General features: G+C 32.2%; 2 protein-coding genes across 4 annotated transcripts; both read right to left on the bottom strand.

The window, feature by feature from the left end:
- Nucleotides 1-2,598: 2,598 nt before the first annotated feature.
- LOC128173742 (uncharacterized) lies at nt 2,599-7,207 on the bottom strand. The gene is made up of 3 exons (XM_052839403.1): nt 6,815-7,207; nt 3,743-3,916; nt 2,599-3,487 (listed from the first exon to the last, which is right to left on the bottom strand). Exons 1-3 carry the CDS (start codon nt 7,101-7,103, stop codon nt 3,234-3,236), a joined length of 717 nt encoding a protein of 238 aa, XP_052695363.1. The 5' UTR covers nt 7,104-7,207; the 3' UTR covers nt 2,599-3,233.
- Nucleotides 7,208-7,810: 603 nt separating this feature from the next.
- Nucleotides 7,811-26,653, bottom strand: LOC128173741 (beta-1,4-N-acetylgalactosaminyltransferase bre-4-like). 3 transcript variants are annotated; one of them, XM_052839399.1, is made up of 7 exons: nt 26,441-26,650; nt 25,697-25,846; nt 22,681-22,913; nt 11,639-11,823; nt 11,254-11,376; nt 10,091-10,186; nt 7,817-8,465 (listed from the first exon to the last, which is right to left on the bottom strand). In XM_052839399.1, exons 2-7 carry the CDS (start codon nt 25,827-25,829, stop codon nt 8,345-8,347), a joined length of 891 nt encoding a protein of 296 aa, XP_052695359.1. In that variant the 5' UTR covers nt 25,830-25,846; nt 26,441-26,650; the 3' UTR covers nt 7,817-8,344. The 3 variants fall into 3 exon arrangements, with proteins under 3 accessions (XP_052695362.1, XP_052695361.1, XP_052695359.1); XM_052839402.1 differs by lacking the exon at nt 11,254-11,376 and having other exon boundaries at nt 7,811-8,465; nt 26,441-26,653; XM_052839401.1 differs by lacking the exon at nt 10,091-10,186 and having other exon boundaries at nt 7,813-8,465; nt 26,441-26,652.
- Nucleotides 26,654-27,960: the final 1,307 nt, after the last annotated feature.

Consider the following 27,960-nt stretch of genomic DNA (forward strand, 5'->3'; position numbering starts at 1 on the left):
AAAAATGGGCAGGTAAGATTGGAGTTAAAGGTATACCCTCCCCATGGATTAGGATTTTCATGATTTAGGGAATTCTTGCCAAGATTTCTAATGATTAGTTTAGCCCCCCCCCCCCCCCCCCTTTCAATATGCTTCCGACGCCACTGTTATTAGGGTACATGCAACAAATTGTTAAAGTATAGGCTTCGGTTGAATTAAGAAAATATCTCCAAATGAATCTTTATCGCTACCACATATTTGTGACAAGATCCCCCCCTCCACCCCCGCAAAAAATTACACGGGGTTGGCCAGAGAGTTGCAAAGTTATCGATAAGAAAAGCAAACTATTTAAAGACATTGGTTTTGAGATTGTGATTAATATGAGACATAAGAAGCGACACCCTCTTTAAAAAAAATAAATAAAAATTTCAAAGATAAAGTTAACTGTCGTAAAATTAAAATGTGTATAAATTATTTTAAGAAATGTTTCTTTGCATTATCGGCAATATATAGGGAAAAAACCCTATCATGTAGGTAAAAATTGGCATTTTTTTTAATTATTTCAAGCAATTATTACGGGATATGAGTATGACGTCCTGAATGTTGGTTCAATACAGACTCACTTTGTGAAGTTGGTTGATAAAAATTTTCTGGAGAGCTATTATGATACAGCTTTACAGCCACTTGTGAACTAGTTGCAGGTCTGTAGCTCCCGGTCTGAAAAAAATTCGGATGGACGACCTGGGAGCTGTAGTGCCTCCCATAGTAAAAACTTTCACTTACACAACAAAAAAAAGTATAAATACATGTAAAGTAATATACATTTTTCCGCAAAAAAATACCTTTTTTTTCGCAGTTCGTTTTTTCTAACTAATTCAGAAAAAATAAGGGTTAAGCTGTCAATATGACAGCAAACCGTGTTTTCGTATGTGTGAACAATATCCATAATCCATTTGTCAATCCTGAATTGCTAAATACTACCTATCTAAAGAAATGGGGCACTCTTTATGCAATTTCAGCAGAAAGTTCAGCAGCTGATATTTTTTCATAAATTATCAAAAATCAAAATCCTAGCAATATGCATACCTCTGATATTTGTTTAATTGATCTGCAAAAGAACAACTTCCTATCTTGAAAACTGCTCGAGGAGTTATCGGTACAATAAGGGTACATTTTTGACAGACACTCGTCCGCCCGCCATGTTTACTATTTCAATAATCGGAAACCTGGTTAAAAACTCTGTCTTAAAATTCTTAGAATTCAGAGGCAAATTGGAGTTAATAGGACCTCCCAGTGGTCCTCGAACCCCATGCCGCTCAAAATATTTTCACCCCCTTAAGAAATTTCTTGAGCCGTCTCATTTCTAGAAAAGAATACGCATTAACTTATATTCCAGTTTAAATTACATGTCTTTTTTTTTTAGAGAAATAAAATATTAGGCATTTCCTTTTATGATACCATGATAATTATATTACGGAAATTAGCGCATTCGTCACATCGGCAACGATTTTTTTTCTACATGAACCTCTTCCTGTTTAGTCCAGTTTCAATCATACCTCAAATTATTTTCTAAAAATAATACCGGTGTTTCCGATAGAAAAGGTGTCGTTCATTCAAAGCTTATTGCAACAGTTTACCTGTATATTATGTTTAGTTTTTTCGTCCATTCTGGCGGTTACGAGATGCCTTTTCCCGCAGCAATGCAGTTGCCATATAAGGTCATGTCAAAATTCGACAAACTTGTAGACTTTACATTTGTCAATTTGTATCATGTCTGATGTGCTATTGCCAAGCCTGAAGTTACAAATGCAGAAACTACGGATTGAAAGTTGAAGGTTTAATTAACTAATGTAAACAATAAAGTTGCAAAATGTGCATCATGCGAAGGAACTGAGTCAAATCGTACACGTGTTTATGCCCGAGTTTTAAAAGTTACACATTTTCATACTCAGGATCACACATCAACACGATTGTGTATTCGGAATTACAAGTTTACATGTCTGGATTTTCGAACCTGATTACCCTCTATATAAATCCTCATGTGGTTAATCGGTGCATTTGTATCCTGTGAAATGTCGTGTTTCATTTTTCTTTTTACATGTTCCTTTTTCTTTACATCAGTTGTTAACATCTCTCACTTAATGCATGCAATACTGATTCCTTATTATCAAAAATGTTAACAAGAGCGATAGAGAGCAAAATCAATACCGGATATCTAAAACGTTATGTAAAAGGCAGCCAATATGATTGTGAAATCCTGATTGTGACCTAGAACCATACTCGGACTACTTAAATTCACATGGAAACAAATATAGACGATATGAAAATGTAGAAGGAAGGTCTCGAACGTCAGAAATATAGAAATTTTAATTAGGAAAAAACTAACACATTGTTAGAACAAAATTGATTTTTGAATATGCATGTTACTTCGTTTTGTTTGAAGAAAATATAAATACGGCCAAAACATGCCTTTAAGGTTTGTATTGGAACGCCCATAATCATATGTATTCTTGCTTTCTCTTGTAAATCATTTTTTTTTTATAAAATTGTTAGTGAATATTGATTGCTGTTTACATGCACGTACATGTTCTGAGTCAATTGAATCAACAACAACGTGTTTATATCATCAGAATCTTAGATGAGAGTGGGAGTAATAAACTTGATGATTATCTACCAGAAAGTATGTTCAAAACTTAAAATCAGATGGTGTTAACATACAACAGGACGACGTTGAAAATAGAGACAGTGTATTGTAAACCTCATTCTACATAAAATATGCAAATTACAACAACTTTAATATTGATTTTTTCGATACTTGTACATAAATACGCATTCAAATTATTTGATCCTGCTAGTAACCCACTTAATAAGTATGTGAACGTTCTGCAGCTTTTTCTATTTAAATTCAATTTTTCTTACAGACGTGATACGTTTATAGCCAGTTCGTTATATGATAATCAGCTAAGAATGCTTCAAACTATCGTTCATTATTAATTTATATTTACCGTCATTTACTAAAAAAAAATCAAGAATTCAAGAACAAAAAAGGTGTGATATATCAGTTTGAGTATTTTATATACTAGTATGCCTTTTAAAATTAAAAGCCCACACAAAAGATTACACTAAAGGTTACACTCGTATTGTGAGATATAATTACAAAGATCTTTTGCCAAAACATTTTATAAAATTCAATATATATTAAATTGATGTTGATCTACTTAAATGCTCCGATAAAATGTACATATTTTTTTTTTTCAAATGGTAAATCGACGAGAGTATTCGCACAGGTAGCTGTAAAGATGATGTTGAGCTCTATCCCAGCATTCAAACGTGGTTGATCCATGTGCCCTAAATCGTATTTCATTTGGATCGGAATTCAATTCAACAGGACAGAAAGTTCCAGTTCCAAAGTCAGTAGGAAATGGAGATCCATCGTGGAAAATATAACCACCTGCATATTTTTCTCCTTGAATCCAAACATCAATTGTCGAACCATTAGCGATGGGAACTGGTAAAAGATAAAAAGAATGCCAGTAAGATACATTCGAGCACATACAGACAGAAAAAACGGCATTTTTTAGAACTTGAAGGTTGAACAATATTTGTAAAAGATAAATAAACATATACTAACTTTTTCAGCCTTTACTACTGTACATCATAGGCACGACGAAAATGCTTTTTAAACATTTTTCTCAGAGATTAAAACAAAGAAGCATGCAAATAGTACATGCCGATTATGAGTTTTTTTCGGTTTAAAGTCTACCTAGATAGTCCGTCATGATATCGTGTTTCAGTTGACTATCGAGTCTGATGAGGTCTCCTCCCTCAGCTTCACAAAGCTCTGCTGCTTCTGGATAAGATGCTGGTACCGAAACGTACTTCAGACAAATCTGGATATCTGTATAGTTATACGTAGCATATCCTGTTGCGCACGCAGCTAAAACGATAAGTGAAAGTGGTTAGGATTATTTAAAATATGATAAAGTAATGTAACTAGACTTTAGAAACCGCCTCAATGTGAAATGTTGAAAGATTATTAATGTATTAAAATTTCATGAATTGCATATTGTTTTGATATATAATCCAGATTTGTTTGTACACATCAAATTCATTGTTTATTATGCTTCTGTCGCCCTATGCGTTAGCTTTTAGAAATATCTTCTTTTTATTATTTATAAACTTGGTTGTAAACCCAACAGTACATTTTTATTTATTTTTTGTAACATATAGCGATAATAACTTTAAACATTGACGAGCATAAAATTCAATAAAAACACATAAATATATTTTTATTTTCTGAATGGGTTTTCGTGTTTGCTGAGTTTTTAGACCAAAATAAAATTTCATGCAAAATAGTGTTCAATTTCCACGTTACTTTTTTTAAAGTTTATTAACATACATAAAGTTTGGTATGTAATAAGGTTGATTATAAACTACAGAGATATATATTTGCAACCACCAGGCTGTCATGAATGATGTGACTGGAATTTTCTAACTCAAATTAAGTTAGCTAACAATATTATTCAGCCGGTTTGAGTAATTATGAACATTGATGTTTTGTTACATATAATATGTTATTAAACTTTCATGTTAAATACTGAAATCTGATTGGTTTAGGCACAGTTTTTAATTCGTTGTATTACTCTCAGCGTTAGCAACATAACTGGGAACGGGTAACACAATAAATTGTTACATGTGCGTAAATTATGCACGTATGGTTCGCCTTAGAATTCATATCACAATGTAAAAGCAGCAATGTATTCTTTAAAATTAAGACTTTCAGTATATTAAAATAAACAGTGCCTGTTTGGGGGACAACAGTTAAAATTGATGCCCCCTCGAAAACCTTTGTCAACCGACGCGAAGCAGAGGCTGACAATGGTTTTCTCCGGGATGCCAACATCAATTTCAATTTAATTAATATATTAATACCAGATATTCTAATGTCACTGAAAAAAAATTGTGAATTTTATCTCGTCATTTTAACACATTTTGTGTATTCAGTTGGTATTTATCCATTAGGCAGTAAATCTTATCTACCACAAGTCAAACAATTAAGAAATCTTAATTAGGTTTATATTGCCTAGAATAATCATCAAATCAGTTTTTGAGTGAGAATTATTTGTTAACATCGTCCATGGTTTACAAAGTTTCAAGTTCAGTTCATAATGATTAATATCCTATGTTACTGTTTTTTTCCGTTAAACTTGGTGATGAGTTATTCTATCATAACCTGTTTAACATATTTAGACTATAAAAGGATACAGAACTTTATTGATTTGCGTTTGCTGTAGGTTTTACCGTTGTTTTTCTTACACAGAAATTTCAAAGTTATCAACTGTCTAAAAGCGAGATACTATACTCATACGAAGAATGCTGCTGGCAATTTTACGTGGATATTGAATTTATGCCTTTATATAGGAATTTATTTAAGGAGTAAGGAATCATTCTTTGAGTATAATGAGGTGATATTTTCAGTCGGGGCGTGGTCAAATCCCATAAAGCCCGAAAGGCTTTATGATACAAACGACCCTGCTCCGACCGAAATTATCACCTCATAATATTCAAAAAATGAATCCTTATTACTTAAATTTATATTATTTCCAATTGGTACTCTTTAAAAGAACATTATTTTAAAACCAATATTTTTTATGCAGCACATGCTATGTATTACTACATGTACGCGGCGCAACCAATGTCGTTTTTCGGTTATGCTATAAGACACGCCCATTTTGTGTCACTCATGTTTAATGAAGTTAATGGGTTTTAGGATTCAAAACTGATTTGTAATGTTATCACAGACAAGGACAGTTGAAAATGTAAGTATATATTTTGTCTGCAGTTCATGCAATTGTTATTTTCGCATCTATTTTTTAAGTTAGCCGAATGTATTTTATATATGCTAGTGCCTTTTGTTCACTGATTGTAACAAACTTATCATCAGAGCTATCAAAAAATCATCTTTACGCAATAAACTACAAATTTATTTAGTTGTTTTTAAAACAAAATCCTGACCTTGTAGATTTACAGTTCGATTTTTCGCCAGTATCTCTATTCAGAACTTTTATTCTAATTTAATATTCAGTAAAAGACGTTAATAGCAAACGCGCTTATAATGAATTGACGCTTAAAGCGAAGTGATTTTCATTCCCCGTGACTTTATTACAAGTTGTAAACTTGACGGATATAACGAATCATGATTCTAATGAAGCAAAATCGTATGTCTCTGGTACTTCGTTATAAAGGTGCTTTACTGTACTCAGTTGTATAGTCCAAAAATTGGCGACGACCACCCAATCCTTTTAAAGAGACAAGGTCACGATTTTGTTTTATTTTCCTAAGTCTATTGGGTTCAATGTTTAGCAATGTATTTCTAATGATCAACCTTTGAGAGTATGTCAGCCGTAGAAGTATAAGCAAGATAAAGAGCGCGCAACGCTTTGCTATGTAAAGAAGGCTCGTGCCTTGGTTTCGTTTACATTAGTTTAATATTCCGGTAGAAGTTCTAGATCTGTTTCAAGCTCATTCTTTTCTATATACTTATTCATTTTGAACACAAATATTCAGTTCCTAGCGTTTGTCATATTCATTTTTGTAGAATTTTGTAAATGTAAACAAAAGCATGACCTGGGCTTCGTTTTCGTAAGGAATAACTGCAAACTCTGTATCTTGCTTGACGACTAAATCTCAAGTTTTTGTGAACCAACAGAAATTCCCTACTGAAGCACTGTAAACTTTAAAAACGGAAAAATAAATTTCGACAAAAATAATGATCATGCTCTGATAAGGGCCATTGCCTGATAATTTTGTTTTCATAGTATTGCGCAATACTTACGTGGAATAAATGATTCCCATTCAGGATCTGTAATGTCGCTTCCAGTTAAATCAGGACAGCACAAGCATTTGCGTTGATTCTTGTTGACGCTAAACATATAAGTGGTAGCTATGGTATTCAAACATTTTACAGCGCACCTCTCAATACCTAAAATATTTGTGATTTCAACACAAGAAGATTTAGGAGACTCGTGTGTTTTTTCAACATAAAAACTCGCAATTTGGGCGGCGTTACTGGATAGAAAATTCATAAAAAGATAAAACATCATATGATGTGTTATCCGTGCCATGTTTCACGTACAGATTACAAACATAAAATGATTTGAATATTTCATAGATGTTCTTAAAACGACTTGAAAAGCTCGCACAACCAATTCACACTTAAAATAATCAATCTATTTGCTAATATTTAGAAGCAGGATTCGCCATTTCAAAGCATATTCTGATGCTTATTGATCAGTGCTTAAAGTGCTTAAACAGAGATTATACTTAATTGAATAAGAATGTTAACATTTCTTTAAAAAGGCTACAGTAGTCAAGTTTGTTAAATCAATCAACATTGTAGCTCGGTGAAATTTACAACAACTTGCCCTTTTAGCATTAGTGCAGACATGAATATTGAATTTTTTTTGTTGTTTAAAGTGTGTTAAAGAACAGGAAAGGACCAGTGTAAGGCTTATAAGTAATTATGGCCTACTAATGTACCAATGACGTTCATGAAATATTGGATAATAATAGCAGCGGCATTTCTTTGATCTCGTTCATAACGGTAATAGTGTGTCTGGTGCTTATACTAGAATATGGTTTTTTTTTACTACCTATTTATACACACACAGCATTTGTTTTCGAAATGCCAATTTTTTTCAAATCGATTTCAAAAGATAAAACTCTTTTTTGTTATTGATAGATACCATTGTTCTGCCTTTTCTTCCCAACAAAAATTGGTATTCAATCTTTCTTTTTTTTTCAAATATTAACTTTATACCATTCAATTTATTAATTGAAAAGTGTATCTTTCGTTGCAAAGGTACTCCATCCAGTAAGATATAAAACTTTTTTTTACAACAGCAGATTAACTTCCTTACAAGTATGAACATACCCACATTTAAATACAAATTATAATTTACAACTTTCTCTTTCTGATTTTCAGTATTGACAATTTTTCAAGATGAACGTGAAATATTTATTAATTAATCTTATAATTTATGTTCTGTTATATTTTATCCTCTTGTTCTTTAATCAAAGAATGCAGTGTTCAAAACCTTTTATAATAAGAGTGCATTATCAATCATGTAACTACTTGACCTTAAAAACGGAGCACAACAACATTCGCACAGCTGCATTTAGATATGAACATCATTGGTGATTTTTTGTCAATATTTTCATATATACCAACAACCAGATAATTATAAAACAGTACATGTATGAATGAATTCACTGCAAATCAAGAATTTACATAAGAAAGACCATTTAATTCGTTCTCAAGATTATCACAAAATGAGTTCATGAAATTATTTGCAAGTTGTAACTTTCAGGTCCTCACTAATATCCTTGTATAAAGTTGATGGTTCTCTCGTGTAGGTGGAATGTAGGTCAAGGTTGAAAGTCCATCCACCTTAAACCGCCATGGACTATCCATCAACATTTGATATCTACAAAAAAGACAAAAGTAGTGTTACAGCACACTATGGAAAATAATGCACTTTTTATTTTCAATTTTGTTGCACCTGGGTCCAAGTCTACACACTTTAAAAAATTAAAGTACTGAAGAACTGACGGGAGTTGATTTTGTCGATGTTTATTTATTTTAAAATCGATGATATGTTATTTTGCATGACAAGTACGTGTAGTTTCTAATTTGATTACGCACATTTTTATAATATAGATTTCTCACGTTTTCGACAAGAATATCGAGAAACCCCCCTCTGAATCATGTTATAAAATATTTAAAGATAAAATTAATTCAATCAAACTATGTATCAGTAATAAAAATATTTCTCGAAAATTGTATGGATCCAAGCAATATTGAACTTTAGTTTCGTTCAACCAAACGCTCGGCTGACACCGTAAATCTCCGACAAGGATTCACGGAGACAGACGAGCGTCGAGTTGAACGAGACTATATTGAACTCTGGCGTAGGAATACATACGACTACAAAATATATTTAAATTGTTCGTACCATTTATAATCTGACTATTTCAAGGTATTTATAAATAAGTTTCCTTGAAAAACAACGCTTTAGAATACATTACATCGAATTTATCAAATATTTTCAAGAACTACGTCTTGTCAGCAGCAATGATTTGTGCTGAGGTCCAAACACTGTTTCACTTTCGGTTTGTCTGAGTAACTGCATAGGAGAGTTGATTAAAAGCAACTCCCAAAAATCAAAGTGTGTTGATAAAGCTGACATAGACGCACACGTTAAAAAGAATTGTTTTCGCCTTAGATGGAGAAATGCAATTGCCAATTCATGTTTGACAATTTGTATTTGGTGGCATTTGAAGTGCCAGCTCTCTGTTGTTATTTAATTTGTTGTACATTCTTTAAAAAATATTTGTTTTCTCTGTAAATTTCGGAGATCGGAATGGATAAGTCGATTTTGTATTGTAAGAATAGGTTTAAGTCTGAAATTTTGGGGGTTTTTATGGAGTTGTCTTTCAATATTTTCTTTATTTTTAATAAATGACATATTCCAACTCTATATAGGTGATAATTTGATTTTTACTCAGAAATAACTTACCTGCGGTAAGTTTGTGCAGCATGAGAAAACGTAAATACAAATTGCATGTGCATGGTTTGGTCGAATACCAATACGACAATTTGAAATACAGTTATCAATTTGCTAAGCCTTGTAATCGCTGAAATGTATTAAGCATACAAACCAAAGATAACTTGATTAACAGTTTCTGATTGAAATCATCTCTTTAAACACATACGTTCACAATTCTATCACAACTCTATTTTTTTGTCCTTCACTCCCTTAAAAGCCGTAAATAATGAGTAGATGTATCAGCGTTTGGTCATTTGTCATACGTCCAGCTAATAAAATCGAAACATATACACGAACGTTGCGATCTTTAAATATTTTTAAAGTGCATTTCGTGTAACCATAACAAAAACAAGTTACCATATCTTCAAAGCGTTGCTTGAAAAAAAAACGGAAAGTGAGTTGCAACAATGAAGAAAATCGAGACAGCAAAAAAAAAAGGGTACATCGAAATAATGAACATTTAACTGTACTCTGTACCTAATAAAATACGCGAAATAACATACCTTGCTGTGTTAACCGGTGTTCTTTTGTGTTTAAGCATAGTGTATCTTGCAACATTATTTCGGAATCGAAATATGGACAGTTTGTTCATTATTATTCTACAAAATAAATAAACAAGCTTATTTTTGCCTTAAAACTTTTATGAATGGTTAAGATCATCACAGAGATCACTTAAGGATTTGTGGTCTTGCTTTCAAGTCTTTAGGTTTTTTCTAAAGATTTTTTTAAATCTTCACACACATACACTTAACCAAAATTTAAAACAAATTTTACGGCGCTACGGTGTATTAAATATTAACTTTCTGCCTTGATCTGCAAGATGCACATAAATCGCTTTCCCTTGTTTAATTTATTTTTTTGGAATAAACCATTGCATCAAATACAAATTTAAACTACGTAAAATAAATAACAATTATCATAAAAAGTTCACAATTTCTTCAAGATCAACTAACTGACATTGACCTTTTGCACTGATAAAACGCTATTTTAAGTCATGAATGATTCAACATGCAATGACAATATTTAAACGTTTCATTTTTTATTCAGATTATTTAGTCTTGTCAGAAAAAGATTGCATGGGTCTTTTATGTAATGTTTGGAATAGGTCATGAAAAACGCCAATTTGAGGCAAAAATTGGAGTTCACGTGTTCTTGACTTTATGAAGTATAAGCTAAATATGTCAAAATACGTCGATAGTAAAATTTAAAAATTGCTCAATTTTTTTTCGGAACAACATGATGATATTCCATTGCAAATACACTCTGGAAATGTGGTATGTATTGAAAAAAGAAGTTAAAGCTATGGAACTCTACAACTATTGAGTTATAATAAAACAAATTCTATCTTCTTGAATCCTTCCGCCACAAAATAAAGTTCCTTCCTAACCTCTGTTGATGTGTAATTTTACCTTATTTTTTTTTTTTTTTAATTTAGTTTATTTATTATTCTTAGATATAAATTACCAAATGGAATTAATATATAATGCATAATTTTAGATTAGGGCTAACCTAACACGGCTTCCTTAAAACAGAGGAACGAACCTCTTTTATGAGACTGAAAAGGGCAGAAAATGCTAAAAACTACTGTATCATTTCCCATCATTTAAATCGTCTTATGGTACCTTAATTATGATTTATGTTGTCGATATTTTAATAAAAATAACACCTATAACTCATATCATCATCTTCTCCGCCCCAGTTCACAAATAGATTTGACCATCCATTAACTTTTTCGAAGTCCTCCTTTTTCCACATGGATACTCCACCAATTAACTTTCTATCGGGAAGTCTGTGGAGAAATTCAAAATGAACGTGTTTCAACACACATGCATTTTTTAAGCTCTTCGTCTGTGTGTGCACTTTTATCTTTTTTAAATTGGTTCTCCGCCAGGTTATAGTGAAATCACTGAACAGGAACACTGATTCAGATAAATATTAAATTAAAATAGCTATGGAGTATTGCTTTTTTTCTACCTGAGGTAAATTTGTACAAAATAATCATTTTTATGGAAGGAGAAATTTGAAATTTTATAATTGCCTTCATTTTTTACCTGTAGTTGAATGAATCGATCGCTCTTGAAAGATGCATCGGACTTCTTACGCAATTATACATAATCTGGTCATTTTCTGGGATCAGGTCAACGTCATGAAAAACAAAACAGGTGTGATTGTCGGTCTTTGCCTCACTGTACGCAATGTTGTAGAGCATCCCCTTGTTGAAAGGTTTTGTGTCAGCCTTAAAAAATTATGCACCACTGAGATAAATATTTTCAGGAAAAAAATTAAAAAAATAATTTCCGCACGTGCATCGCCCCTACAGCATAATGTCTGCATCAAATCGTAGACATTACTGCTCTATATATCTTGGTAGAAAAAGTTAATACTAAGAAGAACTAAGAAGAAAACGTTCTTAGTCATTACATTATTTTCCTTGAGTGCATTATTTTTAAAGTATAAATATGTTTCATCTGTAAGATGATATAATGTCCAGTTGAACAGAAAAAGGCGTTTAGTGCAGAGAGTATTTAATTTGGATTCTTTTTTAGAAACGTTACCAATGCATTGTTTGTTTGTCTTAAGTTTTTGATTTCTTTTATTCTTTAAATAAAAAAATAATAATTAGCTTTGTAAATTTACATGGACATACAAAAAATTACCCAATATTAGTTTAATGCGAGTAGTGCTAAAACATATATGTCTTACATGTTGAGAAATTTAGCAGAACTCGAATATAATCAAAAGTAAGAACGAGATAGTGTGTATCAATTCAGTTTTAATTACTTTTGCACCTAGAAAAAAATTCCTTGTTAACTGTATATTTTTGTTAAAAACATTTTAGAAACAATTTTGTTGCGTGAAATACTAATTACAAAGATGCATAGTTGCGATGCAATCAGTTGTTTGTAAAAATGAGTATATTCCATTTCATTTCATACCAAATTTTTATTTATATATCAAACACGATTAATATTGCAAAAATACTTACACATTCTTTGAGAGCAATAAGTCATTGTACAATTTCCTTTTAAAAATCTAGATAACATTTTAACTTTATATAAGTCAAATGTAATGAAAAGGTGTTCTCTGTAAAACTTACTTATGTATTCTATATTTAAAAATAATTTGTATTTGTTATACTATATTCGTTTACTTTTTGTCATGTGTCAATCTTTATTATTTAACAACATATTTTTAGTGATTAGAATATAAGCATACGGTGTATGAAATGGACGAAACTGAACTAAAAATATCAATATCCATTTTTTAATGTTAGTAAAATGCTGGCTAAACAAATAACAATAAAAAACTGTCAACCATCCCAAAATTCCATAAAACGAAATACAAATTCAAAGCAGAAGAACACAGACCTTTAAAAAGATAGAGGTAGGATCAGGTGCCTAGGAGGAGTGAGCATCCTCTGCTGACCGGTCACGCGGAAAAGGCCGTAGACAACTAGGTGATCAATTATGGTCTAACAATTAGTATGAAAAACGTCGGTCAACATTCGCCCCAGTGGAAGATTGTATTTGCTGACAAGATCGTTGTTTTGACCGTAGAACTTACAAAAAAGGTGAATTCAAACGAGACTGTTGATAGTCCTGTTTTATCAACTTGTTTGTCAGTAGCATGCTTCGGCTTAAAAACTGTTCAGACGAAGAGCATGCCCTTATGTATCGAATTAACTGAGAGACAAAAACACTATATGCAGGTGATAAAGGTATATTGCTACATAAGTAAGGAAGGGTGACTATGGAAGAATTGAGGTTGCCGCGATAGGTTATTACAATGTCCATTTCCAGTAAAAATATCCAAATATGAAACAAATGACGCAGACTCTATGGTTTCGTTTATTTCAAGTTCACTGGGATATATCAAGTCGACATAAGTATAGAAATAACAATTGTTAATTGATAATACGTCGTTGATATACCTGAATGTTGAGTTGAAGGCCACAGCGAGTGATTTATTTGTTTCACGTAAAAAATTTTTGATTAAATTCCTCTTCATAAAAATACAAAAATAAGTCTGCTAACACTATGGTACAATTGGTACCCATTGGAATTCCAAAAGATTGTTGGAAGACTTGATTTCCAAAAACTACATAGATATTGTCTATCAGAAAGTGAAGCATCTTTTTAATACCAACTTCAGAGTACTTGTGTTTGCAATCAGAATGGTTTTTACCAAAATAATACTTCAGATTTTTACTGACAAGGTAAGCATTTTTACGACTTTCATTTTTATTGGAGATACAACCGTCGATAATATCAACAAGCCTCGATTTTAATTTGTCATGGGGAATGGTTGTATAAAGCGTTGACAAATCGTCGTTTTTAAGCTATTGACTTCGGTTTTTGTGATTTTGTGACCTCGAAGTTTCTAATAATTCCTTAGAGTTTTTTAGTATCCACATTTATTTAATCAAAATGTCTGGATTTTTTAAATACTTTTATGATTAATTTAGATGTTTTCTACATTTGCATTCACAAATTATTCATAAAAAGGTTCAACAACAAAACAAAATCCAATTTAACTTGTGGGGTTTTTTCCTTCTTAAAGTGCAGGCAGTTTTATAGAGAGGTGATGCTAATAAGACACAAGCGAAACACATTTTATTTGTAAAAAAAATACAGCATTTTATCTCCTTTTATTTTGCATAATTCAACATGCACTTCGATTTCATCAAACCGTGAATCAAAGTTGCATATCACATTTGTAAAACAGACCCATGGGCTTTAATGTTGAACTTTTATATTCAAAACGGCATTTATTAAGAAAATGTTTAAATCTAAACAAGTAATAAAAACTCAAAGAAGTTATCTGTATCTTTTATTATTTCAGTCTTAAACTGTTCGCATTCTCTCTCTCTCTCACTCTCTCTTTCTATCCCTCTCTCTCTCTCTCTTTCTCTCTCTCGATCGATCGATCGATCGATTGATCGACGACTTAATGGCATCAGACATCTCTTGTAATTATCGAATTTTGTCACGTTTAAGTTCACTTTCAGTCATTTTTTAGCATGATTTAATGGCGGAGATCCATCCTTTAACGATCTTTTATTTGAATTATGATTTTAAGAATAACTTATAATCACCTCTAAGAAAACTAATATGTTTGAGATAAAAGCAAAATCTTGCAGCTTTATTTCAAAATTGTGTTTTAAAACAAAAAGATATTACAAAACTAGATTTTAAATCCAAAAAAAAATTGGGTAATTTTATTATTTACATCTTTTATTTTGAATTGGATTTTCACCTCGGTTAACATTTGAGATTTTTCTTTGCAACGAGTCATTCAAATTTAGCAAATTTGGTTATGCATCCATATGATCTGACATATTTAAATTCAATTTGAAATTTTACCTTAGACGGATACAGACAATTCAAACTTTACACTGAAACACTATGTTACCTCCATATTTTTAAATAAAGTAACGTTTGGACACTCCATAAGATAGTTCATATTACTACGTCTGCATTTCTTTGGAACAAACTTTCAAAAACTGTTCGAAACTCTACTTCAGTGAGGAATTTTAAATATGTGTATCTTATGGAGTATTTTAACAGAGCTAATAATAAACCAATTCACTCCTTAATACATCGTAGCAGTGACAATGTCATGTATATTACCACGTACTAGTATTTTGAATGTGCTTGTACTTTTTATGTGTGTGTGTTTATATTAAGATGCTAATATTTTTAAGGCGCTAAAGCCCGGTAGGGCTTGAAAAATGAGATTAAAAAAGCATTGTGATTTTGCATGGTTTTCTTAGTTTATCTTTTTTCTCACAAATATTTTGTTAAGACATGTAGAAGAAAAAAATTATATTTACAAGATCTTTTCTTTGACACCTAGAAAAAGGGGCTGGCCCCTCAAATTAGGGGCCTAGAACCCTTTAAAGTTTTCACTTTATAACCCAAAAGCGGTTAAGATTTCGATATGGCTGTCGCTGCAAAAGTTGTTCATTATGATCTTATTAATGTCGTTACAATAATATTTTGTTCGGGTATTGCGTAATATGAGTGTAAAAAGCCAGACTTGTTACCATGTATTTGTGTTTTATTTGGCAAATAAACGGGGTATTTGTGCGTATAACTGACATAAAGAGTACCAGTTTACATACGGAAAGTGTTTAAACATTCCAGTTATTTTCTAGTTAAACACATTATGGATAAAAGAACTGTTTCTATGCAATGCATTTGAGTCGCATTAAAATCAAGCTGTATTCCGAGCTGTGTATGTGAACAGTTACGTATCCGATCCCTTGCACACAGCCGAGGAAATAGGTCGCGGCTGGTCTAGCGAGCGGTCTGTCGTTATCTTATACACAAGATTTGCGTCTTGCTGTAATGCACACATGGGTTTTTTATGTAGCTGCAAACCAAAAACTTCCGATTTTAATGATTTTAATAGTAAATTAAAAAGATTATACCTTTACCTACTACCATAGACAGTGTACTAGCTTGCATTCGGAAAGTGTTTAAACAGTTAAAAAAATTTTAGGGAAACACATTATGGGTTAAAGAATTGCTTCTATGCAATGTATTTGAGTCGCATTTAATTGCTTCTATGCAATGTATTTGAGTCGCATTTAAAATCTAGCTAGCTGTACTCCGAGCTTCATGCCCTTGCCTGCGGCCGAGGAAATAGGTCGCGATATGACTAGCGAGCGGTCTACCGTTATCCAATACACAAGATATGCGCCTTGCTGTAATGCACACACGGCCGGGTTTATTTATGTAGCTGCAAACACAAAGAATTCAGATTTTAACGATATTAAAGAGTAATTGATAAAAAAGATTATACCATTACCTAATGCTGTTTTGTTCTCGTATTAAAAAAAAATAGATGGTATGACTGTCATTGAAAAAAGGCGTTCTTTGTTATCTTGTCTATGTCATGAGATAGTTTTATTGTTGGAAAATAAAATTCAGTTATCAAACTGCAAACATTTCAAACCAACCACGTTTAGTGTACATTTTCATAACACGGGCCGAGGAGATGCATGCTGCGCTAGTGGACAGCCGATTCGCTGTAGGACACATGCTTCTCGTGTTTGTACGTTATCACCATTTCAATGCTCACTGATTCGTTGTTCATTTTCAATTATATTGGTTAATGATGCATCAAACCATTGATTTAAATCAGAGTTCGTAAAATAAAGGAAAAAACTGCCATCAATGAATATAATACGTTTTACAGTTGTACGATTTTAAATGTACATAAATTCACTTGTGTCTATTTGTGACATTTTGCTGCTGAGAATTAAATGCATTACACTACCAATTTCAACAAAATATAGGCGATATTCACATAAGTATCTGTAATCTATGATTATGTGATACTTCATTTGGCTAACAAAATATTAGAATTTTTTATGAGTAATGAGAGAGAGAGAGAGAGAGAGAGAGAGAGAGAGAAAGAGAGAGAGAGAGAGAGAGAGTTAAGCAGGGTGTAGTAAGTAAAAGTTGAAATATATTTAAAAAGCGTTCGAGATAAGGTAGCTTAAGTAGTACAATGTTACATGCTTGCGGTAGGTGCGGGCATGATAAAACTAACCATTTTTAAACAATTTGAAGTTTTATTTACATTCAGGCCGTAAAAGATTAAGGATCACACTATTGGCATAACCTCTTCTCAATGGTGGTCTGATTCATTAAGAAGCATACTCATTGCTGATTTTGTGATGTGAGTTTTAAAAAGTTTATGTACATTCATTGTAAAGTTTTGATTGTATTCGGACAGTTGAAGATCGAGTAGCGAACACATGGTTAAAAATACTACTTAGTAGTAGATTAATTGTCTAATACAAATGGAATTGGCTTTAAAATTTGCATATTCAAGCACACTTAAATATTTAATGCATAAATTATATATATATATATATATATATTAATAAAAACGTCTGTATGCTGTATTATGTATTTGCTGTTTGATTAGGACTGTTCTTCCCCAAAAAGAAGCGCTCGGCGTTCGCGTAAAAACGTTCTGTAAAGTACAACACCTGATTGGAGTACATGCTTATATATATATATATTTTTTTTTAAAATGTTTACATTTAACTAAGCGAAATTGTAGATGTCATGGAGTCAATAGGCAAATCAAATTCGCCAATCAGGCAATAGCAGTTATCTAATGCCTATGATTGATAATTTTACAAGGTAAATTAATACATGAAAATATGAATTTGAAAGCACTCCCTGCTCTCCTGTTAAAAGCTCCCTTTACCTGCATTCTTTTATTAACGATTTTTGTGCACATGTTTATTCGGAAATGGCTCAAATTTTGTTACACGGGCCCGATAAGAAGATGAAAGGTTGACCCCTAAGATTTCTTTCCCAAATATTTCAAGAACGGTCTCAAATTTCAAACACTGGTTGAATAACATATAAATTATTTTGTACAATTTTATGTGCATGAATGACAATGTTCCTGTAACTTAATAAAAAATGACACTTTTTGAAATCTAAAAGTTTCTGAATTCATCATTAAAATTAATAATGTTAGACGGCTCATGCAGCAAGTTTTTCTAGTCGAGTCTTTTGTTGAACAGCGCATCGATTGTGAACATTTCAGCGGGGTTTACAGCGGGGTGAAACGATCACGAATTTTCACAAATTTTGCTACAAAGAGTTTAAATGAGATGGATACAAAACACAGGTGCGATTATATTTGTAGGAGATGTTTGGTGCCTGATTTGAAATAACGTTTCGTGATATAATAATTTAAGAAATTTCTTTAAGCTGCATGTTCTAATTTCTCGGCCATTACAGTATCAAATAATTTTCCTTGCAAACCAAATGAATGATCTTACAAAGTTATTGACGTATTTACACGGAATTGCTCTCCTTTCAACGTTAGAAATATTCAAAGTAAATAAAAATAAATTTTGGGCATACAAAAAACAAAAACAAAATACATCATTAGAATGTTTAAAAAAAGGAAACCGTTGGGTTTCATCCTCCGAATAATTGGGTTTGTTCATCCTGCATGTTTTGCAATGAATATAAACAACGTAACATCAAAACTATTAATGAACAAATGTACACTGCTTTATTTTTGTTTAAATAGTCATGCTGTATATTTTATATGTTATAATAGATTATATAAAAAAGACAGATGTCAAAGTCGTAATACAACCATATTAGCTTCGACGAAAGGGACCAGTTTAAACACGAGGCGAAATAACGCAAAACCCTTTTGTGTCGATTATTTTGTGAATTACAGCAAAACTTGTGTAATCCGGCGGAGGGTGGTTCTGAAAAAAAAATCTTGGGATTTGTTCATGCTATCGAATGAACATCGTCTGAATCATACGAAAGCCGAGAAGGATCATTCGAGATTCGAGATTCGAAATACGAGATTCGAAATACGAGATTCGAGATTCGAAATTCGAGATTCAATATATAAATTAACCAATCAAATCATGGATCTGAAACCTGTATCCTAGCAACATCAAACTGTTCTAAATAAAGATCATTCGTACATGCTCTTTCCTACAAATAAATGTCTTAATAGCTCTTATATAGTGGTTATAAAATGGTTAAATTAACATCGATGAATTAACCCCACACAGTATAAACAATTAAATTAGAAATAACACTGTTGGCTTTGCGAATCTAAGTGGTTTTGTTTGCCCTGTATGTATTTCCCCCCGAACAATTTTAACCCGAAGTGTATTCGCCCCAACTGTGTAAAAATCGGTTCGCGAAGAAAGATCTGTTTAATCTTAATGTTTTAGCTATGAAACAAAACTCAAAAAAATAATCGACATGTCAAAATATAGGTTATGATAAAGTTTTAAACCATAGAAGATATAATGATGTACAACCTCAAAGACAAAAATCCAGATAAGAATAGTGTATTGTAGGGTATGGCAACGCCATTGTCGATATCAGAGAGAGAGAGAGAGAGACAGACAGACAGACAGACAGACAGACAGACACAGAGAGAGTTTTGTAGTGTCAAATTCAGTTTGATTTAGAATTTGAAATTGATTTGATTTGTTACAAGCATATATAGACAATAATTAAGCCTCTAAAACGAGAAAAGAGAGGAGGTAGCTAGGGTAGGGCAGACCAACTAGCAAGCTTTAATTTTAACGGTGTTAGCGCACCTGTGATTTACATCGACTCTCTCTCTCTCTCTCTCTCTCTCTCTCTCTCTCTCTCTCTCTCTCTCTCTCTCTCTCATCACCTAGCATTTCCTTTTCCGTGAGGGTGCTTGGGGTATTTGTGATGTCTTACATTAGCTAGCGAAAATGATAAAAAAAAACATGAAATTTTCTTTAAATTGTGTGCGGATGTTATACGCCAATAATCTGTTTTCAGTATATACATTTCAAGAGGGGGGGGGGGCGGCTATATAGTCCTAATTAATTTGTCAGTTATTCTGTCCCCACTTTGTTTTCTCTTCGTTTTCCAGGTTTTTTTTATTTGACTCGGCAAATTAATATAAAACTTTCTGTGTAGCTCCGTAACGATGCACTGTAGATAAATTATGAGTAGTTTTACTTTTGATAAACAGGTACATATCCGTACTTGATTTTTAATTTGACTCTTATAATCGGATTTAATATTCCAATAAATATAGGGTAGGAAAGAGTAGACGGGACTTTTTTGCGCATATCCTACTGTACCATTCATTCAACACAGGTATTAGCACTCATCGAGTTCGACTTGCTTTCCTTTTCTTTCATCCACTGGATTTAAAGCTATTAATGTTTGAAAATATTTTGAATTTATGGCCTGATTATATATAAATTAGAGCTGCGCTTGTGCATATATTTATCCAAATGGACCAAAATATAACCAAATGAATCTAAAAGTTTTGACAAAATTAGTTTTAAACGTACGACTTTTTTTTAAATTCTAATCGGGTATGTCCTTTAGAAAAATCTTGAACCACACACATTTTAGCAAATAAAACGACAATTGTTTCATTTTTTTATGGGGAGGGAGGTGGTGCCGGTAAAGGACATGTATTGCTTGTGGCAGTTGTGCTATACTCTCATTTGTTATAATAGGTAATACTACATATTGATATAAAATGAAATTTTCCAATTACACTGTACATAGCTTCTATCACGCATTTTGACCCGTGCGATAGTTTAAAGCAATTTTCAAAGCATTTAATGTAATTCAACCGATCATTTTTGAAATTTAATTTTCTAGATCCCCGCCTGATACGTCCGCCTTCTTTTATATTAGAATTACATGTACGTTGACCATCTGTACACATTAACTTAATCGGCTATGTTATGGGACGATAACATTTTTTATCAATGTTTTTGCAGGATATGTAACAAATAACAGCCTATTTGTGGGTTTTTGCACTGATTATTTGAGATAATTTGCTGCCATCTTTTATGCATTCCACACACCACTCACAGTTTCTTTATTTGGTGTTCTGTGTGTATGGCGACAAATTGGTAAATTTGCACCACTCACCCCTTGTAGCTTCATCCTGATTACATTTTATCTGGCTAAGTGTAATGTAGTAGTATATTAAATACACACATCTTTGTTTGCAGTGCTTATTTACATCTTTAGAGATTTACTTACAAAAAAAGTAAACATTTGTATGACTTATATGTAATTATTGTCAATTTTGGTGCAGGGGGGGGGGGGGGGGGGTAGGAAACTACAGAGAAACTTAACTTGGCTGTGAAACATATGCTTTTATTCTCTCTTGTTGATATATCAATGAATGAATTAGAACAAAATATATGTACAACAATTAATTTTGAAATATTCATGCACAATCAAATAAAGGGTTTTACTGTTCTCTGCACAAGAAATCGGCAATGTGAACAAATTGGCACCTTATCATCCCTACCTTTAATTGTAGAGAGTAGGTATCCTTCTATATTGAAAACAATTCCAAAAGTAAGACTCATAATAAGTTGTTTACTGAGGAAAAGGAAAAAATAATTGTATTTATTAATAATTCCGTATGATGTGATAATATCTCAATGATTTGTTTATAATCATAGTACTAGTGTATCACTGTATGCATACATAAAAACGATAAGTAATGCTTATATTTATTGGTGAAACAGGACAGATTATTTATATTTATATTATTTAGATACATGTGCTAATCTTCATGCGGGGATCTAGAAAGGAGGGGGTCAGGGGATCTGGACCCCCTCCTCGGGAAAATTGGAGCTTATTAAATTTACATAGTAAATTTTTTTAAAATTGGCCTAGGACCCAGTACAGAAAAAATTAGCTACGCTTATGAAGTTCTCTACCATAACCGCATTTTTACACAAAAGGGGTGAATAAACCCGGGTTTTAAACTATTACTGGTGGTGAAATACCTTAGGGTTCAAACGCATCAGGTGGAAATGCACCAGGGCAAACAAAATCACTTAGATCCGCGAAGCACACTGCATTATTACCTATCTACTTAGATATTCTGTGTAAAAGTAAATACAAATAATTATTTAGTTAGGTAGGGAGAAGTAAACATAGCATTTATTTGTATATAAGAGCATGTACGTATGATTTTATTTAGAAAAGTTTGATGTTGCTAGGATACATATTTTCAGATCCTTGATTTGATTGGTTAATTTAGATATTGAATCTCGAATTTCCAATCTCGAATCTCGTATTTCGAATCTCGTATTTCGAATCTCGAATCTCGAATGATCCTTCTCGGCTTTCGTAGAATCAAGAGATATTTACAAATATCGAATAATTCAAGAAAATTTGTGGCAAAAATATCTTGGGACAGACTTTAGGTATAATACGTTTATATGTCCTAACAATATATTGATTATCGCATGCGTTACCTATCGAGGGATATTAGGGTTCAGAGGTAAAAAAGTTTAATCTTTTCTATTTCAGTTGGAAGAAATGCAAGTATTTAAAAAAGCAACGTAAGAGAACTTATAAAAAGCATTACAGGAAAGCATTAGTACTTCACTCCTATTTCCATATCATATTTGTTGTCGAAAATTAAAGGCGATGACGTCATTTCACCTTGTAAAAATCGGACGGAAGACCTCCTCGTTGCTCGCTACGAGATCGTGTCTAGTTATTAGTATTATTAGAAAGAAGAGTAAATAAAGATAAACTAATATTACCTGCTCAATAACATAAATTCTATACTCTAATCCCTGCCGATAAAGAAGTGGATGTAAATTGCTAAGCAGAATACGCAGTTGTTTTTCTCTATCCCGATACGGTATCAGTATGGCAACTCTTTCTTTTGACCGGCAGCCATAAGGCAAGGAGTAACCTCCATTCCCTAGCCATGTAAATCTCGAGACCATGTCCTTTTCATGTGTGTCATTGAAGTTCGGAATAGGATACAAGACTGCAAGAAACATCATGTCATTTTCAAAGCATTCTGCTATATTCCTTTGCAGTATACTGCCTCATTCCATTATGTAAATTTATAGAGCACTTTTATTCTTAATTTAACTGTTATATAAGGACCCTTTTGGAAATAAGCCTTTAACAAGGCTTTCATTGGCTATCTTTATCTAATAATTATCATTTGTTTGATAGTAAACGATATAAAAAAAACCTGAACAAATTGATTCTTATGAAGTTGCATAGTGCTGTGAAATTGTCTGGGTTTTTTATTTGATATATTGTATGTTTGTAATCGTTGCATTCTCTGACATATTTAACTGAATAGAATGAAATAGGTTATACACGTAGGGACATGTCTCTTTAACGATTTCCTATTTGTTAATTATTTTTTAATTTTTAATGGTTTTATTAACACTTTTGTATTGTGTCTTAGGCATGGTCTTTATATATTATTTTTAAATGTCTTTGTAGAACTAAATAATTTGTTATATTCGACCCTTGATTTGTAATGAAACGAAATGATATTCGTCGCTTTGTCTACAATTCAATCTATTTTCACTTTTTCAGGTTAGGGTTTATTATAGATTAATTGCTTTTTACTCTAAGCTACGTTGGTGTCTTTCTGGTAAGTCAGTTGAAATTCATAATATCGTATAACTTTACTATACACGTCATTGATTCTGTCTTTCCTATGTTTGCGTTTGTTTGTGAGTTATATCCCAATATACATATAAGTTGGGGTTTTTTCAATGAGTTAATGAACGTAATTTAATTGTTTCATTCATTCATTCATTCATTCATTTATTTAAGACATATAGCTGTTTACCCAGTGTTATTGACTCACAAATTAAGATAGAGGTTTACTAATAATCTGTCGTGGTATAGAAATTGGAATCAAAAATAAATACGCGAATGCATGCTTTGTTTGTTTGGTGTTTTTTTTGTGTTTTGTTTTTGCATTTGTTAAACCAAAATTGGTCGATCTTCAGTACCCGTCCGAAGCATGATAACATGTAACTCGCCCTACAATGTTCGCTATGATGTTAATAAGGCACCCCGCTTTATTGCGCACCCCATTTGGAAATTTCTTTACATCAAAACTAAAATTACATCAACAAAGTCCATTTACTTGTGTAACCAAAGATGTCCAGTGTATGATGAACTTGTTCTATACTTTTCGCCATGATATTAATAAGTCAACACGCGTTCTTGGTTACCCTTTTCCTGAAAGTTATGTCCATTAAAAATAAAATTGTGCTTAGAAAAAATGAACGGGCTTCATTGATTTAACATTATTCAAACATTAACTTTTATATGTACTCTGAATTTGTTACAATAAATGTACGCACTCTTAAAGAAATCATTTAAAATCATTTCATTCCAAGTAGATATAATTATGCAAACTTTCAGTGACTTGGATCCACAAGAGCGTGTCCACCATCTTACTTTCATTTTTAACCGGGTTTTCCAACTGAAAAATCCGGTTAATAAAATGGTGAAAATGGCGGGCGGACGGCTGCCAAAAGGGTACCCTCGTTGTACGGATAACTCCTCCTACAGTTTTCACGATAGGAAGTTGTTCTTTGGCAGATCAATTGTACATATATTAAAAGTGTGCATTTTGCTAGGATTTTGAAATCTGATTATTTATGAAAAAATACCAGCTTTTGAACTTAGTCATTTATTGGGCAAAATATTGCATAAAGGGTACTCCATTTCACTGGTTACGGTTGGTAGTGTTTATCAATTCAGGGTTGGCATGGATAATAGATACAGTTCACATAAAAGAAAACCCGGTTTGCTGTCACATTGACAGCTTTTCACTTGTTGTTATTTTGGGCTGTTTTATAAAAATTGAAATTAGGTTTCTCATTAATATCACTATAATTTCTTATCAGATAAATTTGAATACTTCACAGATATCATGTTAAAACACAAAAAACGCAAACAGATGCTCTGATGCAGGCATTTTGTAATTTATTGGCAAAATATCTTTTTAAAAGTTAAGAAGTTCAAGTTTAAATTAAAACCTAAACGCTTGTATCATTTCTCTTCTTAATAACACTTCACAGCCCCAGTTATCATATTTATAACCAAGGCAAATCTAGTGGTTAATTTGCTGACTATCCAGCCTCGCTGACGTGACCCTATAGTGTAAACTTACGGTAAATCTGTAATGCATTTTTTTGGCATTCTTACAGAAGGGCATAATTAGAATTTAACTGAGATGTCTAGGTATAAAATTTTTCTACCACAAATCATTGTTTTTATCAATTACTTGGTATTTGAATTCAAGAAAACCCAAATTTATAAGAATCCTTTTTGTTTTAATACTCGTCAAACACACACACAAACACATACATACACTAATTTTAAATTCTTGTTATTTAGAGGGTTTTTAGGCATAAAATGCATCGAGTGGTAAATGCAAAGTTGTCAAAATTGACATATGATATGGTTCAGTGTTTTATGTACAAACGTTTTTACTTCAAAGTGCAAAACAAACTTTGAAAATATTTTTTTCAATGTAAATCGACCTTTAAAACGTATGCGTAATCAAACACAGCAATACACATAAAAAAAAAATCTGCATAAAATCTCGGAGATAGCTTTTTTACGCATTTTGAGTATGAAAAGAAAAAGAAAACACAATTTGAAACGAAATTCAGTGCATTCATACCTAATGCATAGTGTTTAATTTTTTTCTTTTTTAATTTTAGAAAGTAAGAATTCACTTCCATGTACATGTTGTATATTAATTTAAAGAATGACAATTCTCACCTGAACCTTGATGATATGTTTGACACATCAGATTTTCTTTCGGTCTAGCCAGGAGGAGAACCATGGTATATCCAAGGATGTAAAAAATTGCTACAGTAGACACTAATCTTCTAATGACCGTAACTTCTCTCATTTTTGTTTCAACATCCGCTAAATAAAAGGGAAAAAAAAAAACACTTGAGAAACCTCAACATTTTAATAGGTCTTTGAAGATTCATGACAATAAAATGTTTCTTATTAAAGAGTATAAAGTCATGAGAGCAATGTTTTTTTTTTAAAGATAATAACCTACAGGTATTAAGTCATGAGACAAAAAGTCTCAGAAAGGGAAGCAGTAATGAAATGAATTTGTGAAATAAAAAGCTGTTAAGCTGCAAGTAAAAATATTGCCTTAGTGACATGTATATAATTCAATAAAGGTTTATTAAACAGCCTAGCATGGATCAATCTAATATGCTATTTCCTGTATGAACATATTGTTAGATAGGATGATGTATAATTTTATATCATTATAACTATTTTGTTCATTAAATGAACTGCAAGATTTTTTACTGACTTTCAAAACTTCCTTTCATATATCTAAAAACACATCTAATATTTTTCTATAGTCGATCACACAACATAACTGTGATATTTGGAGTATCTTTAGAACTTTTGTAGAATTTTTAATGACCTCATCTCGCAGCATTAAACTAAGTCGGATTTTAACGAAACATTCAACAATATAGATATGTATAACCTTACCTTAAATCAAAATAAACTATCCGCCATTTTTTTAGAATCTTATTATTAAACGATCAAAGTTATCACCATGACGGGTTGAGTAATCCAATTCTTTTATGTTTACGATGTCGACACATTTTTACATGTACATTTTGGAGTTATATAGCTTCCCCCCTAGCCAAGCGTTTTCGACACACTTCCCATACCAAAAAAACCCTTGGTAAATCTCACAACATTTGCTTGGTGACAAGCTCTTTTTAAATCATTGGCTGCATCTGCGAATAGACCATCCAATCGCAACTTTCAACACATTTGCTTTGTAAGTATGTCGAGTCTGTAGCGTAAACAACATGTATGGTAAAACATTCGGTGCTTTGAACAAGTTGGCAAAAGGGTTCGATCACAGTGTCTCTTGTACGATGGTTTAACCAAAGCGCTTAAGGTTTTTGCTTTAGAAGTTAGATAAACTGGTCTTTGTTTTTGGAGGGTGTATTATTGTACCTGCAATATCAACGACGACGGTTTCAGTTTTTTATGACTTGAATGTTTTCATATATCAGCGAATATTTAGTTCAGGTATCCCAACAAACATTACTATCAAATGACTAGAAAATGTATTGCTTTCTCTCGAATACACAAGGTTATGTCTTATTTCGTTTAAAATAATGCAAAATTTCTTTTTAGAGATCCGCTAGTCGATACGTTGTCAAGATAATGCTTATTCCGAAGAGTGTATATAACCTGTTCTTTCATTGGATGAAAATGTGACACGTTTACGTGCAGCCAAGTGGATGAATATGTTCATAAAAGATTAGAGTGTGTGCTGAAAAGACTCTTATAGCACTAAAATCGGCTTTGATTTGAATTGTTTTAAGGTGGTATTGGACACGTCCATGTTGTGACGTATTGTGTATTGAAATAAACATTAAAATAAAGTGTAATTAGATAAGTAGTTTTGTTCCCAATATCGTCACCCAACGGCGTAGCGCAGTGGGTCAGAGAGTTATACGAAGCAGTCATAAGTTCGAGTCCCACAAGATGTTTTACAATTTTTACCTCTCCATATATTATTAAAAGCTATTTTTGGTTAATTATTGTAAAAAATTGTACTTTAATCCACAATAATATCAATAAATGGCGCATATCACCTTAAGGATTGTATACTGCTGACCAGGAAAGTCCATGCTATTTAGAATATTTTGTTCTTCAATATGTGATTTTTGATTTGTCCTCTAAGAATGATTGTTTATTGTTTACACGAATCAACATATTACAGTATATGCAAAAAATGTAAAAAAATTGCAAAAATTTAAGGAGGCTAGGTAGTTTCATAACAACCAGAACTGTCCTAAACTTTAAGATGAATGTAAGCTTTAACAGGCATAAGCTGAAATAAAATCTAAACATTTTGAGTTTAAATTGTTAACCTTTTTTAATATCTTTGTACGGAGTTTTTTATGTATAGGAAGTAAATATAGTCTAACCAGGACCACGGCAGTCCAGTAATCCTAATACGAACAACGGCATACGGTAAAAGTGGT

The sequence above is a fragment of the Crassostrea angulata genome, chromosome 2, assembly GCF_025612915.1.
Source record: "Crassostrea angulata isolate pt1a10 chromosome 2, ASM2561291v2, whole genome shotgun sequence".
NCBI classification, from domain to species: Eukaryota; Metazoa; Mollusca; class Bivalvia; order Ostreida; family Ostreidae; genus Magallana; species Magallana angulata.